This window comes from Nomascus leucogenys, chromosome 17, assembly GCF_006542625.1.
Source record: "Nomascus leucogenys isolate Asia chromosome 17, Asia_NLE_v1, whole genome shotgun sequence".
Lineage (NCBI taxonomy): Eukaryota > Metazoa > Chordata > Mammalia > Primates > Hylobatidae > Nomascus > Nomascus leucogenys.
Window position 1 is genome coordinate 30,781,560 of NC_044397.1, and position 15,337 is coordinate 30,796,896.

Consider the following 15,337-nt stretch of genomic DNA (forward strand, 5'->3'; position numbering starts at 1 on the left):
TGAGCCCAGGAGTTTGAGACCAGGCTGGGCATATGGTGAAACTCTGTCTCTACAAAAAACACACACCCACAAATAGCTGGGTGTGATGGTGCACACTTGTGGTCCTAGCTACTTGAAAGGCTGAAGTGGAAGAATCACCTGAGCCTGGGGAGGTCAAGGCTGCAGTAAGCTGTGATTGCACCACTGCACTCCAGCCTGGGTGACAGAGTGAGAAACCATCTCCAAAAAAAAAAAAAAAGTTCACTGTAGATGTACGGATTTATTTTTGGGTTCTGTATTCTGTTTCATTGGTCTGTGTGTCTGTTTTTATGCCAGTGCCATGAGGCTTTAATTACTGTAGCTTTGTAGTATATTTTGAAGTCATTTAGTGTTGTGCCTTCAACTTCGTTCTTGCTCGGGACTGCTTTGGCTATTTGGAGTTTTTTGTGGCTCTATATGAATTTTAGGATTGTTTTTGCTATTTCTGTGAAGAATGTCTTGGTATTTTGATAGGAATTGCATTGAATCTGTAGATTGCTTTTGGTAGTCTGATCATTTTCACAGTATGAATTCTTGCAATCCACAAGCATAAGGTGTCTGTCCATTTTTCTGTGTGTCCTCTTCAATTTATTTCACTGGTGTTTTATAGTTTCCCTTACAGAGACCTTTCTCCTCCTTGGTTAAATTTATTCCTAGGTATTTTTTATAGCTACTATAAATGGGATTGCTTTCTTGATTTTTTTTTTCAGCTAGTTCATTGTTGATGTATAGAAATACTGCTGATTTCTATATGTTGATTTTTATTTTTATTTATTTTTATTTTTATTTTATTTTATTTTTTTGAGATGGAGTCTCGCTCTGTCCCCCAGGCTGGAGTGCAGTGGCATGATCTCAGCTCGCTGCAACCTCTGCTCCTGGGTTCACACCATTCTCCTGCCTCAGCCTCCCGAGTAGCTGGGACTACAGGTGCCCACCACCACACCAGGCTAATTTTTTTTTTTTGTATTTTTAGTAGAGACAGGCTTTCACCATGTTAGCCAGGATGGTCTCAATCTCCTGACCTTGCGATCCGCCCGCCTCAGCAAAGTGCTGGGATTACAGGCATGAGCCACCGCATCTGGTGTTTACATGTTGATTTTTATATCCTGCAACTTTACTAAATTTATCAGTTCTAAAAGTTTTTTGGAGCCAGGCATGGTGGCTCATGCTTGTAATCCCAGCACTTTGGGAGGCCAAGGTGGGCAGATCACAAGGTCAGGAGTTTGAGACCATCCTGGCCAACATGGTAAAATCCCATCTCTACTAAAAATACAAAAAAATCAGCTGGGCGTGGTGGCAGGTGCCTGTAATCCCAGCTACTCAGGAGGCTGAGGCAGGAGAATTGCTTGAACCTGGGAGGCAGAGGTTGCAGTGAGCCGAGATTGTGCCACTGGACTCCAGCCTAGGCAACAGAGGGAGACTCCGTCTCAAAAAAAAAAAAAAAGTTTTTTGGTGGAGCTTTTAGGATTTTCTATATATAAGACCATGTTGTCTGGAAACAGGGATGATTTCACAGCTCTTCTCTAGTTTGAATTCCCTCTATTCCTTTCTCTTGACTAATTGCTCTGTCTAGGACTTCAGTACTGTTGAATAAGAGTGGTGAGTATGGGCATTTATACCTTGTCCCAGTTCCAAGAGGAAAAGCTTTAAGCTTTTCCCCATTCCTATGATGTTAGCTGTGGGTTTGTTATATGTGGCCTTTATTGAGTTGAAGTACATTCGTTATATGCCTAAGTTGTTCAGAGTTTTGTCATAAAGCAATGTTGAATTTCATCAAATGCTTTCTTGGCATCTCAAGATGATTATACAGTTTTTGTCTTTCGTTCGGTTGATGTGATGTGTCATTGGATGTGCTGTGTCACATTTATTGATTTGCAAATGTTGAACCATCCTTGTATCTCTGGGATAAATCCCACTTGATCACGGTGAAGGATTTTTTTTTTTTTTTTTTTGAGACAGAGTCTCACTCTGTCACCTAGTCTGGAGTGCAGTTGTGCAGTCTTGGCTCACTGCAACCTCTGCCTCCCAGGTTCAAGCAATACTTCTGCCTCAGCCTCCCAAGTAGCTGGGATTACAGGTGTGTGCCACCATGCCCAGCTAATTTTTGTATTTTTAGTAGAGACAAGGTTTCACCATGTTGGCCAGGCTGGTCTAGAACTCCAGACCTGGTGATCTGCTTGCCTCGGGCTCCCAAAGTGCTGGGATTACAGGCGTGAGCCACCGCACCCGGCCGTGAAGGATCTTTTTAATGTGCTGCTGGATTTGGTTTGCTAGTATTTTGTTAAGGATCTTTGCATCTATGTTCATCAGGGATATTGGCCTGTAGTTTTCTTTTTTTGTTGTGTTCTTGTCTGGTTTTCGTCTTAGAGTAATATTGGCCTTGTAGAATGACTTTGGAAGAATTCCTTCCCTTCGATTTTCTGGAAAAGTTTGAGAAAAATTGGCATTGGTACTTTAAATGTTTGGTAGAATTCAGCAGTGAATCTGTGGTTCTTCTTTGATGAGATTTTTTTTGAGATGGAGTTTCGTTCTTTTTGCCCAGGCTGGAGTGCATTGGCACGATCTTGGCTCACTGCAACCTCCACCTCCCAGGTTTAAGTGATTCTCCTGCCTTAGCCTCCTGAGTAGCTCGGATTACAGGCACGTGCTACCACGCCTAGCTAATTTTGTATTTTTAGTAAAGACGGAGGTTTTACCACAATGGCCAGGCTGGTCTCAAGCTAATGACCTCAGGTGATCTGCCCGCTTCGGCCTCCCAAAGTGCTGGGATTATAGGTGTGAGCCACCAGGCCTGGCTGACTTTTTTTTTTTTTTTTTTTTTTTTAAGACAGAGTCTCCCACTGTTGCCCGGACGTGAGTGCAGTGGCGTGATCTCGGCTCACTGCAACCTCCACCTCCTGGGTTCAAGTGATTCTCCTCCCTCAGGCTCCCGAGTAGGTGGGATTACAGGCACTTGCTACCATGCCCAGCTAATTGTTTGTATTTTTAGTAGAGACAGGGTTTTACCACGTTGGCCAGGCTGGTCTCGAACTCCTAACCTTGTGATTCACCTACCTCAGCCTCCCAAAGTGCTGGGATTACAGGTGTGAGCCACCGCACCTGGCCCGACTTTTTTCTTAGACAAAGTCTTGCTCTGTCACCCAGGCATATAGTAGTGTGATTGTGCCTCACTGCAGTCGTGAACTCCCGGGTTCACGCCATTCTCCTACCTCAGCCTTCCGAGTAGCTGGGACTACAGGTGCCCACCACCATGCCTGCCTCATTTTTTGTATTTTTAGTAGAGATGGGGGTTTCGCCGTATTAGCCAGGATGGTCTCGATCTCCTGACCTCATGATCTGCCCACCTCGGTTTCCCAAAGTGCTGGGATTACAGGCGTGAGCCACTGCACCAGGCCCAAGAATTTTTAAAAGATCAGAGTAGGCTGGGTGTGGTGGCTCATGCCTGTATCCCAACGTTTTGGGAAGCCCAGGTGGGAGAATCACTTGAGCCCAGGAGTAGTTCTGGACAACAGAGCAAGACCCTGTCTCTATTAAAAATATTAAAAGATCACATTAAGGGTTGATTCTGCTTATGGCTGGGGTGGGAATGGCATTTCCATACAGGGTTAGAGGCCTGTAAATTAGTGCAACCTTTTCAGCAGCACAAGTCAAAATTTAAAATACATACACCCAGCCGGGCGTGGTGGCTCATGCCTGTCATCCCAGCACTTTGGGAGGCCGAGGCGGGCGGATCACGAGGTCAGGAGATCGAGACCAATCCTGGCTAACACGGTGAAACCCCGTCTCTACTAAAAAATACAAAAAATTAGCCGGGCGTGGTGGCGGGCGCCTGTAGTCCCAGCTACTCGGGAGGCTGAGGCAGGAGAATGGCGGGAACCCAGGAGGCGGAGCTTGCAGTGAGCCGAGATCGCGCCACTGCAATCCAGTCTCTGGGCAACAGAGTGAGACTCCTTCTCAAAAAAAAAAAACAAAAAAAAACACACACCCTCTGACCTATGGGAATCACAGAAGTCTTGCCCAAACAGATTTTCCTCTAGTTCTAAGTAAAAGAGACAAGAATATTCTCATCTTTGTGCTAAATGAAACCACAGGAACACAATTGGCTATATCCAGAATGTGGGACCTTCTGTACGACAGGGGCTTCAGTCTCGCCAACAAATCCCTGACATAAAACTCGGCAGCGAAGCCGGGAGCGGTGGCTCACACCCGTAATCCCAGCACTTTGGGAGGCTGAGGTGGGCGGATTGCCTGAGGTCAAGAGTTTGAGACCAGGCCGGGCGCGGTGGCTCACGCCTGTAATCCCAGCACTTTGGGAGGCCAAGGAGGGTGGATCACGAGGTCAGGAGATCGAGACCATTCTGGCTAACACGGTGAAATCCCCATCTCTACTAAAAATACAAAAAAAATTAGCTGGGTGCGGTGGCGGGCGCTTGTAGTCCCAGCTACTCGGGAGGCTGAGGCAGAAGAATGGCGTGAACCCAGGAGGCAGAGCTTGCAGTGAGCGGAGATCGCGCCACTGCACTCCAGCCTGGGCGACAGAGGGAGACTCCGCCTCAAAAAAAAAAAAAAAAAAAAAGAGTTTGAGACCAGTCTGGCCAGTATGGTGAAACCCTGTCTCTACTAAAAATACAAAAAAATTAACTGGGCGTGGTGGCGTGTGCCTGTAATCCCAGCTACTCGGGAGGCTGAGGCACGGGAATTGCTTAAACCAGGAAGGTGGAGGTTTCAGTGAGCCAAGATCGTGCCATTGCACTCCAGCCTGGGCAACAGAGAGAGACTCCATCTCGAAAAAAAAAAAAGGCAGTGAAGCGACCATTGATTATAAAGAAACTTAAGGCCAGGCACATTGGCTCACGTTTACAATCTCAGCACTTTGGGAGGCCAAGGCAGGCTGATCACCTGAGGGCAGGAGTTCAAGACCACCCTGGCCAACATGGTGAAACCTTGTCTCTACTGAAAATACAAAAATTAGCTGGGAGTGGTGGCACGCCTGTAGTTCCAGCTACTTGGGAGGCTGAGGCAGGAGAATCGCTTGAACCCGGGAGGCGGAGGTTGCAGTGAGCTAAGATTGCACCACTGCACTCCAGCCTGGGCAACAGAGCAAGACTCTGTCTCCAAAAAAAAAAAAAAAAGAGAGAGAGAGAACCAGAGAAAGAGAGAGCCAAGAATATCTCCACGGGGTCATAGACAAATGGGGGGGTGGTCAGGAATTCTGTGGACCTGTGCTTGGCAGCACCCACTCGAAGCAATCAGAATAACACCTGGAGTAGACACAAAACATTCCCCACACGCACCCAGACCCATCGTCACAGGCACCAGGGCCTTAGCCTAAGCTGTGACCAGCATGGCACAAACGATAAGCCACTCTGGCACAGTGGTGACTCCTAGGAAGCCAGGCTTAAAGATGATGTCACAGCCATCCCTGGCCATCTGGAAGGCTGTGCCTTCTTGGGAGAAATCAGGGAGAATGCCAAGCTACCAGTCCCTGGCTGACCATGGGGCAAAAGGGGAAATTCTCTGAACGGTGATAGCAGCCTCCAAGCCACACACACACCCAGTGGGAAAGGGCAAAAATCTAACTGGCCAAGGGGCTTAAGCACAACTTTTTTGAGAGAGAGAAAGACAGGGTCTCACTCTGTCACTCAGGCTGCTGGAGTGCAGTGGCATGATCATGGCTCACTGCAGCCTTGAACTCCTGGGCCCAAGCAATCCTCCCACCTCAGCCTCCTGAGTAGCTGGGACTACAGGCATGCACCACCATGACTGGCTAATTTGTTTTATTTTTTTGTAAAGATGGGGTCTTGCTATGTTGCCCAGGCCAGTCTTGAATTCCTGGGCTCAATTGATCCTCCTGCCTCGGCCTCCCAAAGTGCTGGGATTACAGGCATGAGCCACCGTGCCTGGCCAAGCACAATCTTTAACCATTAAGTGGCTTATGCTGACCCAGGGGTGACCCCTAGGTAGCCAAGTTAAAAGGTAAAAACAGGAAGAAAAAATCTGAGCAGGGACATCTGAGTCTGCATAGTGTGAGATGAGGATCGTGATGGTGAAACTTGTTCAGCCCAGTCACAAAGCAATACATCACCAAGCAAACAACAGTAACCACAACCCCTGGCTAGAGTTGGGGGAATCAAGTGTCATAGTTGCTAAAATATATTTTCTAAAACGTCCAGCTTTTGGCTGGGCGTGGCGGCTCATGCCTGTAATCCCAGCACTTTGGGAGGCCGAAGCAGGCAGGAGATCGAGACCATCCTGGCTAACACGGTGAAACCCCGTCTCTACTGAAAATACAAAAAATCAGCCAAGTGTAGTGGCAGGGGCCTGTGGTACCAGCTACTTGGGAGGCTGAGGCAGGAGAATGGCGTGAACCCAGGAGGCGGAGCTTGCAGTGAGCCAAGATCGCGCCACTGCACTCCAGCCTGGGCAACAGAGCGAGACTCTGTCTCAAATAAAGATAATAATAATTTAAAAAATAAAATGTCCAGTTTTCGGGTAAAAATTATGAGACATGTGAAGAAATAGGATTGGCTGGGCACTGTGGCTCATGCCTGTAATCCTAGCACTTTGGGAGGCCGAGGTGAGTGGATCACTTGAGGTCAGGAGTTCAAGAACAGCCTGGGCAACATGATGAAACCCCATCTCTACTAAAAACAGAAAAAAATTAGCCGGGAATGGTGGCATGAGCCTATAGTCCCAGCTACTCAGGAAGCTGAGGCATGAGAATAGCTTGAACCCAGGAGGTGGAGGTTGCAGTGAGCTGAGATCGCACCACTGCACTCCAGCCTGGGAACAGCAATTCCACCAGATTCTGTACAACAGATGCAACAAGAAAATTCATGAAGAGTAGATCTTAGGTTGAATTTTTGACAGAAGACCTTGTAAGAACAAACAACGGTGAGAAAAAAAAAAAAGCCCGAGGTCAATACAATGGGGAAAAGCCTGTGAAGTGACCTGGCAGCAGCCACACCTGCTGTCACCTCCATTCCCCTCTCATCTTGGAAACATATTTGCCCTTTACAACTCAACTCATAGCTCACCCACCTTCAGAGACTTCTTGGCCCATCTTAGCTGGAAGGGATCTGTTCCAGCTCTGAGCTTTTATTTTGCTTAGCATCTACTCAGATGCCTTGACTGTGTGTGTCTCACAGTCCTACTGACTGACAAACTCCCTGGGGGCCGAGATGGCGTGGATTCAGGTCTCAGATGCTCTATGGCACCTGGGAGTGTCTTACACAGGTGAAGTGCTCAGTGATGATCTGGGGTCACTATTCTCTACACATCAGCATGTCTGAGAGGTAGGGGCTCACAGACTGTGGAACTGGTATAAGATCTTTGTCTTTTCCCAGCTACTAATAGGTCCTGCTTGTCACAGCCCTTCTGTGATACAAAGTTAAGTCATTTTGTGTCTGACACAGGCAAAGGAAAACGACAGGCCCTTGCCTTCCCGGTCCTCAAGGGTCACCTGTAAGATGATGTCATAAAGCCGGATGAGGTCCTGGGGCCAGGGGGAGTGCTTGCTGTCATCCTCTGGCTGCTGCAGCAGAGCCCTCTGCAGACCTTTGGCCATGTTCTCATGACGCTTGATTGCAATTGACAGCTTGATGTAAGTCAAGTAGCTGGAATGCACCACAAGTCAGCTCAAGTTATACTCAGAGAAGCGGAGGAACTGGGAGAACTGGACTACAAGTTGGGGCTGACCCAGAGGAAGTGGGGGGTGAGTGGGGGCAAGGCCACAGCAGGGCCATTTGGCCTGGGCTTCAAGGGACCCTGTAATCCCAACTGCTTGGCAGGCTGAGGCAGGAGAATCACTTGAATCCGGGAGGTGGAGGTTTCAGTGAGCCGAAATAGTGCCACTTCACTGCAGCCTGGGCGACAAGAGTGAAACTCCGTCTCAAAAAAAAAAACTAAAATAGGCCGGGTGCAGTGACTCACACCTGTAATCACAGCACTTTGGGAGGCCGAGGTGGGTGGATCACTTGAGGCTGGGAGTTCAAGACGAGCCTGACCAACATGGAGAAACCCCATCTCTACTAAAAATACAAAATTAGCTGGGCGTGGTGGCTCATGCCTGTAATCCCAGCTACTCAGGAGGCTGAGGCAGGAGAATTGCTTGAACCTGAGAGGTGGAGGTTGTAGTGAGTTAGGATCGCTCCATTGCACTCCAGCCTGGGCAACAAGAGCGAAACTCCGTCTCAAAAAAATTAATAAATTAATTAAAATAAGTAAATACATAAATAAAATAGTATTTATGCAAGCCATAGGAAAATGTTTGGCAACCATCCCAAGATACCTGCCAATGTGAAATACTTTTATTACAACTGGCCTGACCTTCAAAGGCCTTCACAGCTCCTGCCTTCCTGTTACCATCTACTATGTTCCTCGTGCACCTTCCACTCGGCACAAACAGGCTACACTGCCTCCGAAACACATCACTTGAATCCTGCCTCTGCTCCTTTGTCCATCTGAATCACCCTCTCCACATTTCCGACCCTGTAATCCTGATCTCACTTCATGAGGCAGTTCGCTTCCCTTTTGCATTTAGCTTTCCCCGGGGTACACTGTCAATAGCCTACTGTGTGATGTCATCAGTCAGCACTTCATCAGAGGCAATTATGTCTACAGAGCTTTTGGCTAATTATTGTCACTCCTCCTTACATGTGTGCATATGCATATCATCTTTCCCTAATGAGACTGGAAATAATTATTCATTCCCTGGAGCAGTGGTTTCCATAAATGACCAACCCACAGACCAGTGCAAACTGGCTGCGAAAGAGCTTCCTCTGAGGAACTTATTAGAATGCAGATGCTTGGACTGCATGAGAGAGGAGGATCTCATAAATCTGGGTGTAATAGGCACAGAACATTAGGTGTAATATGGGCGGGACTCTGGACTCAGCATATCCAACAAGCTGCTGGCTGATTCCGATGATGCCGATGAATTGCCTGGTTGGGAACTGCTGCCTCCAGAGAACCTAGCAGAGAGCTCTGTACATGGTAGGTGCTCACTCCCCTATTGTTGGGGTGTATGCCTCCTGATAATGAACTTGATCATAACATTATTGTTGTATTATGCCTGTATTGTTTCCTTAAGTGAGGGAAGAATGCTTTTGAGTACCTAACAGGTGGCAAGCTCTGTGTCTACTTACATACATGATCTATTCCTTTTAATAACCTTTAGAAATAAAGTGGAATTTCCACTGGGCATTAGAAATCTGAAAACTTTCGTTTACAGCCGTTGCAACAGCAGAACTAGAATTTGACCTCCGACATAATGGGCTCAAAGTCTATGACCTTTCTGCTCACCAGAGGGCATGAACTGCTGGTTTGTACCTGGCTTGCAGATACCTTCTTTGGGCAGCACGATGTTCAAAATTAAAAAAATTTACCAACACTTCTGAACTGGATACTTTGTATTAATATCTGGGTTTCTGGCTTCTCTTCATGGGAAAAACAAAAAAAAAAAAAGGTTTGGTGAACACTGGAGCCCACATTCCTGCAGGGCAACAGTCACATGGAGCCTTTAGATGGGCATGTGCCAGAACACACTAGAGTCCCCATCGTTCCCCATTCTCTTACATTCTATTCCCAACTAGGTTCTTACAGGCCTGGGTTTGCGACTGTTGCACACTTATCTACTCTCTTGCTTCCCACTGGTCAGGAAGTCTGGCAAACTTAAAAGCCCTCTTTTGGTTGCTCTCTCCTGTATGGATCTCTGATCATAGAGGTGTGTGCATTTCTGACTTTGTGATTTCAATACTAAGGAAGCTGTTGGCACATTATCAAGGGACACTGGGATCGCTGCTCCCCAACTTACACATTCTGGTGTGTCCCAGTAAAATTCTATATTCAGCCTCCAAACTAGCTGGGAGAAATGTGGCAAATCATCTACTTGCTCCAATTCAATGGTGTTTAGAAGTAAGAAGTCACTGTGAGCAATGCCACCAAGTGGTGGAGAGACTCCATGCAGAATCGCCACCTTCAGCCAGAGAGGCTGGGAGGCCGAAGACCTCTCTCAACACACAGGGCCATTCAGAAACCAGAAACAAAATGCTTGCCCATCTCCCTAGGCCAGTCCTTCTGAGGCTTTTTGAGACAAGGTCTCACTGTCACCCAGGCTGGAGTGCAGTGGCACAGTCGAGGCTCACTGCAACCTCAACCTTCTGGGTTCAAGCGATCCTCCCACCTCAGCCTCCCGAGTAGCTTGGATGACTACAGGCACGGGCCACCACACCCAGCTGATTTTTTTTTTTTTTTTTTTTTTTGTAGAAATGAGGTCTCGCCATATTGCTCAGACAGGTCTTGAACCAGCCCATTTTTAGCTTTTTAAAAGAGCCTTGGCCAGCCATGGCAGCTCACACTTATGATCATTGCACTTTGGGAAGCTGAGGTGGGCAGATAGCTTGAGCCGAGGAGTTCGAGACCAGCCTGGGCAACATGGTGAAACCCCATCTCTACAAAAAATACAAAAATTAGCTGGGTGTGATGGTGCACATCTGTGGTCCCAGCTACTGGGGAGGCTGAGGTGGGAGGATTGCTTGAGCCTGGGAGGTCGAGGCTGCAGTGAGCCGTGATCACCTCACTGCATTCCAGCCTGGGCGACAGAGACCCTGTCTCTATTTAAAAAAAAAAAAAAAAAAAAAAAAAAACAACGGACTGGCACTTAAAAGAGTTGTGCTTCATTTTTTGACTTTCTGTATTAATTTTCTGTTTGTTCCTTTCCTTAAACAAGCTGCCACTGCTGCTGATTCAACATGTTTCATTTTATACTTTTTTTTTTTTTTTTGAGACAGTTTCGCTCTTGTTGCCCAGGCTGGAGTGCAATGACGTGATCTCGGCTCACTGCAACCTCTGCCTCCCGGGTTCAAGCAATTCTCCTGCCTCAGCCTCCCAAGTAGGTGGGATTACAGGCATGCACCACCACGCCCGGCTAATTTTGTATTTTTAGTAGAGACGGGGTTTCTCCATGTTGGTCAGGCTGGTCTGGAACTCTCAACCTTAGGTTATCTGCCTGCCTTGGCCTTCCAAAGTGCTGAGATTACAGGCGTAAGCCAGTGGGCCTGGCCCATTTTATACATTTTTAATGTGTATTCTTGTTTTTGGAAAATGTGAACAGAGGACTATTAAACTCTTTTAGCGTCAGTATAGCAAGGAGGTAAAAAAACAAACAACAAAACAAACAAAAAAACCCTCTTTGTAAAATAGGATTGAATATCGTTGGATTGAGCACTTACCAAGCAACTGTGCCAGGCATTTGTGTCCTTCATTTAATTCTTACAAGCCTGAGTGTTAGGTATTTTAATTTTATAGGTGAACAAATGGAAGCTGAGGGTGAACGACCTACAGCTGTCACCTTCATCTCTTCTCAACACTGCCAACTGTCTCCTTGGATCTCCCAGACAGACAACAAGGGACATCTCTGGTTTCTCGGTACCCCCTAGAAACCTAGGGTCATTTCAAGGCATTATGCAAATGAGAAGCTTTCCTTCTCTTCACCTCATCTCCTGATCTGCACAAAAATGACTATAGGACCCACTGTAGGTACCGATGCAGGCAACAATCCTCAGTTTACCACCTGCTCTCTACTCGCTTCCCTGCCATAACTTTCTAAAAGGGATGTGAGCCATGTTTAAAGTCACCTGGTCACTGGAAGGATCTTGTTCTACTCTCTACATCAGTGGTTGCCAACTTTTTGGCACCAGGGACTGGTGTTGTGGAAGACAATTTTTCCACGGACTGGGGGGATGGGGGGAATGGTTTCAGGATAAAACTGTTCCACCTCAAATCATCAGGCATTAGATTCTCATAAGGAGCACACAACCTAGATTGCTAGCATGCACAGTTCACAATAGGGTTCGTTCTTCTGTGAGAATGGCATGCCGTTGCTGATCTAACAGGAGGCAGAGCTCAGGCAGCAATGGGAGCAAGGGGGAGCGGCTATAAATACGGCTCACCGCTCACCTTCTGCTGTGCAGCCCGGTGCCTAACAGGCCATGGATGGTACTGGTCTGTAGCCCAGGAGTTGGGGAATCCTGCTCTACCGAGTTTCCAACCTCAGAGATGAAGCATCCCCTCTGTAAGTCAGAAATTATTCAAGTAGGAGAATTAAAACAGGATCACAGAGAGGGAGGCTGAAGAATTTGACATTCTGTGTTTACTTGTATGAGGAAACACAGCACATCCACAGTATTTAATTTGTTTGGATAATAGTTACAGATAAACGGGTACACCCCATATACAATTACGAATACTTTTTATACAGTTCATATTTCAGTACATCAACACTATTTTATTTACACTCTATCAGCATGGGCAGGGCCGGGGGTGCAGAATACATTTCTGAGGATACTTGAAGTATCCTAAATGTAAGATGCCTCCACTGGGAGGGCCATGGTAGCTGGATTTCCCAGGATGGTTTTTCTTTCTACTGGGTCTCCCTCTGGGTGGAAGGCACATAGCTCTTAAGAGAGCCTCCCTTTCAGACTGACCACTCTATGCCCCTGCCACCAACGACTAGTTGCGTCTCAAACATCAACACAACGGCAAAAACAAAAAGCAAGAAAGACAAAGGGTATGGAAGCAGTTTAAAAAATAAATGGAAAAATCCTCGCCCATGCCGTAAGAATCATTTGCACACCTTCATGATCTTGCTTTCTACATCTTGTCAATATAATGGAATAAAACTTCAGGAAAAAGGAGGTAGCATATCATGTCATCCCTAGACAACATTACAATTTTTTGTTTTTTACTTTGACTCCAAGGAAATCTTTAATATTTGTTATGATTATTGATAAACTCTATACTCACTACATATTTGTTCCTATCTGGACAAGCACAATTGAATTCTTATTTGGTCCCAGGTGGCTGGTGCCACACCTTTTGTTTACAGGCTAATGGTGGGATCTGCCTGAAAGTTCTCTATCAGAGAGCTTGTATGAGACTTCAAAATAAAATTATTACTACTCTTAAAGTTGACTATTTTAATTAGAATTTCTATTCTAACAGGATAAAATAACTACATTTAGCTTGCCTTTCAGTGACACTTTTGCCAACTATCAGCTACAAGGAGTCATCTCCCTCACCACCAAGCTGTCTAGCAGCCAGAGTGGTAGCTTTCCTGTAACATACAATCCTTTTCATAATCAGCCTCAAACTCTTCATCCATACTGCTGTGTCTGCCATCTTTTTGCCATCAATCTTTGGCAGAAATTGTGCATAGTCTATCCCCTGCTGCTCATAGAAAAGAATGTAGGCAGAGTCGGTGTCAATTTCATCAGGGTGAAGTTTCCTGAAAGGGCAAGAAAAACCTTTAACAAAAAGCCATCACTATTATGACTCTAAATCCTTGCCAGGAAAGGGAAGACCAACCCTCTGTAATTACTACACCTGATTGCTTCCAATAAGCTCACTGGTTTGGCTGTCTCACACCTGCCCCTTTAAAATCAGCCCCATTATTTCCAATGTTTGCTTTGGGGAAAATATTTTGACCACAGACAAGTCAAAACAGAATGACCTAAAACCCCATCAAATTCTATTTATTTATTTTTTTGAGACAGAGTCTCACTCTGTCACCAGGCTGGAGTGCATTGGTGTGATCTCAGCTCACTGCAACCTCTGCCTCCCGGGTTCAAGCGATTCTCCTGCCTCAGCCTCCCGAGTAGCTGGGACTACAGGCGTGTGCCACCATGCCTGGCTAATTTTTTGTATTTTTAGTAGAGACAGGGTTTCACCATATTAGCCAGGATGGTCTCGATCTCCTGACCTCATGATCCACCCACCTTGGCCTTCCATAGTGCTGGGATTACAGGCATGAGCCACCGCGCTCAGCCCAACCCCATCAAATTCTAACAGTCTAGAAGATAGGAGGAGACAGAGTCTTGCTCTGTTGCCCAGGCTGGAGTGCAGTGGTGCAGTCTTGGCTCACTGCAACCTCCACCTCCCAGGTTCAAGCCATTCTCCTGCCTCAGCCTCCCGAGTAGCTGGGATCACAGGCATGTGCCAACATGTCCAACTAATTTTTGTATTTTTAGTAGAGATGGGGTTTCACCATGTTGGCCAGTCTGGTCTCGAACTCCTGACATCAAGTGATCCACCTCCTAAGCCTGCCTCAGCCTCCCAAAGTGCTGGGATTACAGGCATGAGCCACTGCACCCAGTCAACTAACTCTTTATTTTTCCTCACTACTCATGTTTTCATTCCCTACTCTGCGTATCACTTTTGTTCCTTTAATACTGACAGCATCTATATATTGATTCTAACAAATATCTATTTCCTATTCAAGAGATAGTCCATTATTTCAACAAATGTTCCCCAGTTCTGTTGACATTCTGTTTCTAACTTTCATTCAAAGATTGAGAATGTTTACCTTACAGCTGCTGTCATTGTAATAGTACCACTTGCAGTTTGGGTTTTTGGCATAAGCGACATAATGGCCCCCATCCAGAATTCCTGAATGGCGCTGTAAGAGATAAGAGAGTGGAGGTATGTTAGTAGTTAATTGTATTATGGCCAGGGCATAGATAGCACTAGGATCTGAGCAGGAGAACAGTGATCATGTAAATGATCAGTAGGTGAAAAAATATTTTAGAACCCTCTAATTTCCTCTAAAACCAAAATAAGCAAAAAGCAAAATACAAAAGTCATAAGCTCCAAGTCTTGTGTGGATAAACAATCATTTTATAATTATAATTACTATTATTATTATTTTGAGACAGGGACTTGCTCCATCACCCAGGCTGGGGTGCAGTCGAGTGATCACAGCTCTCTAAAGACTTGACCTCCTGGGCTCAGGTGATCCTTCTGCCTCAGCCTTCCAAGTAGCTGGGACCACACACACATGCCACCATACCTCGCTCCATTTTAAAATTATTTGTAGAGATGGGGCCCGGGCCGGTCTCAAACTCCTGGGCTCAAGGGATCCTCCTGCCTCAGCCTTCTAAAGTGCTGGGATTACAGGTGTGAGCCACCACACCTGGGCAGGCCCAGATTTCTATGTTAATTTGTCTATCACTAAGCTCAATGCTAGGAAATAAGCAGGACCTGAAAAATACTTGCTGATGAATACATGAAGACAAGTGAACAAAACACAGACCACTCTCTGAAAACCAAACCACTTACTGAAATTGCGTAGAGATTATAAATAGGCTTAATATGAGTGTCTTCTCTTTGGTCATCAGTGCCGTCTTCTTCACTGTGGTTTCCAAGCTGACCATTGCTGTAGCCATTACCACAGCCATCACCACATGCTTCATGCTCATAAAGGAATCCATTGGCCAAAGCTACCTCGTGGTCCTGAGGAGTGACCAGCTCTGGCTGGCTGACC

The 15,337-nt window shown here is 46.2% G+C and overlaps 2 protein-coding genes across 2 annotated transcripts in view; one reads left to right on the plus strand and one right to left on the minus strand.

The window, feature by feature from the left end:
• Positions 1–7,639: 7,639 nt before the first annotated feature.
• Positions 7,640–9,920, plus strand: LOC101177267 (protein FAM106C). The gene is made up of 2 exons (XM_030796964.1): positions 7,640–7,732; positions 8,355–9,920. Exons 1-2 carry the CDS (start codon positions 7,640–7,642, stop codon positions 8,883–8,885), a joined length of 624 nt encoding a protein of 207 aa, XP_030652824.1. The 3' UTR covers positions 8,886–9,920.
• Positions 9,921–12,219: 2,299 nt separating this feature from the next.
• The window catches only part of LOC100602074 (ubiquitin carboxyl-terminal hydrolase 6-like), a 29,198-nt gene continuing 26,080 nt past the window's right edge, over positions 12,220–15,337 (minus strand). Inside the window, 3 exon segments of the mRNA XM_030796135.1 lie at positions 12,220–13,303; positions 14,381–14,473; positions 15,133–15,335. Of these exon segments, the coding sequence (XP_030651995.1) occupies positions 13,289–13,303; positions 14,381–14,473; positions 15,133–15,335 (311 nt within the window). The 3' untranslated portion in view covers positions 12,220–13,288.

Bases quoted from the DNA above. Each gene is read 5' to 3' on its own strand.
- LOC101177267 (XM_030796964.1), top strand. From the start codon at position 7,640: ATGCACCACAAGTCAGCTCAAGTTATACTCAGAGAAGCGGAGGAACTG. The intron at 7,733-8,354 runs GTGAGTGGGGGC...TGACCTTCAAAG, and splicing joins TGACCCAGAGGAAGTGGGGG to GCCTTCACAGCTCCTGCCTT.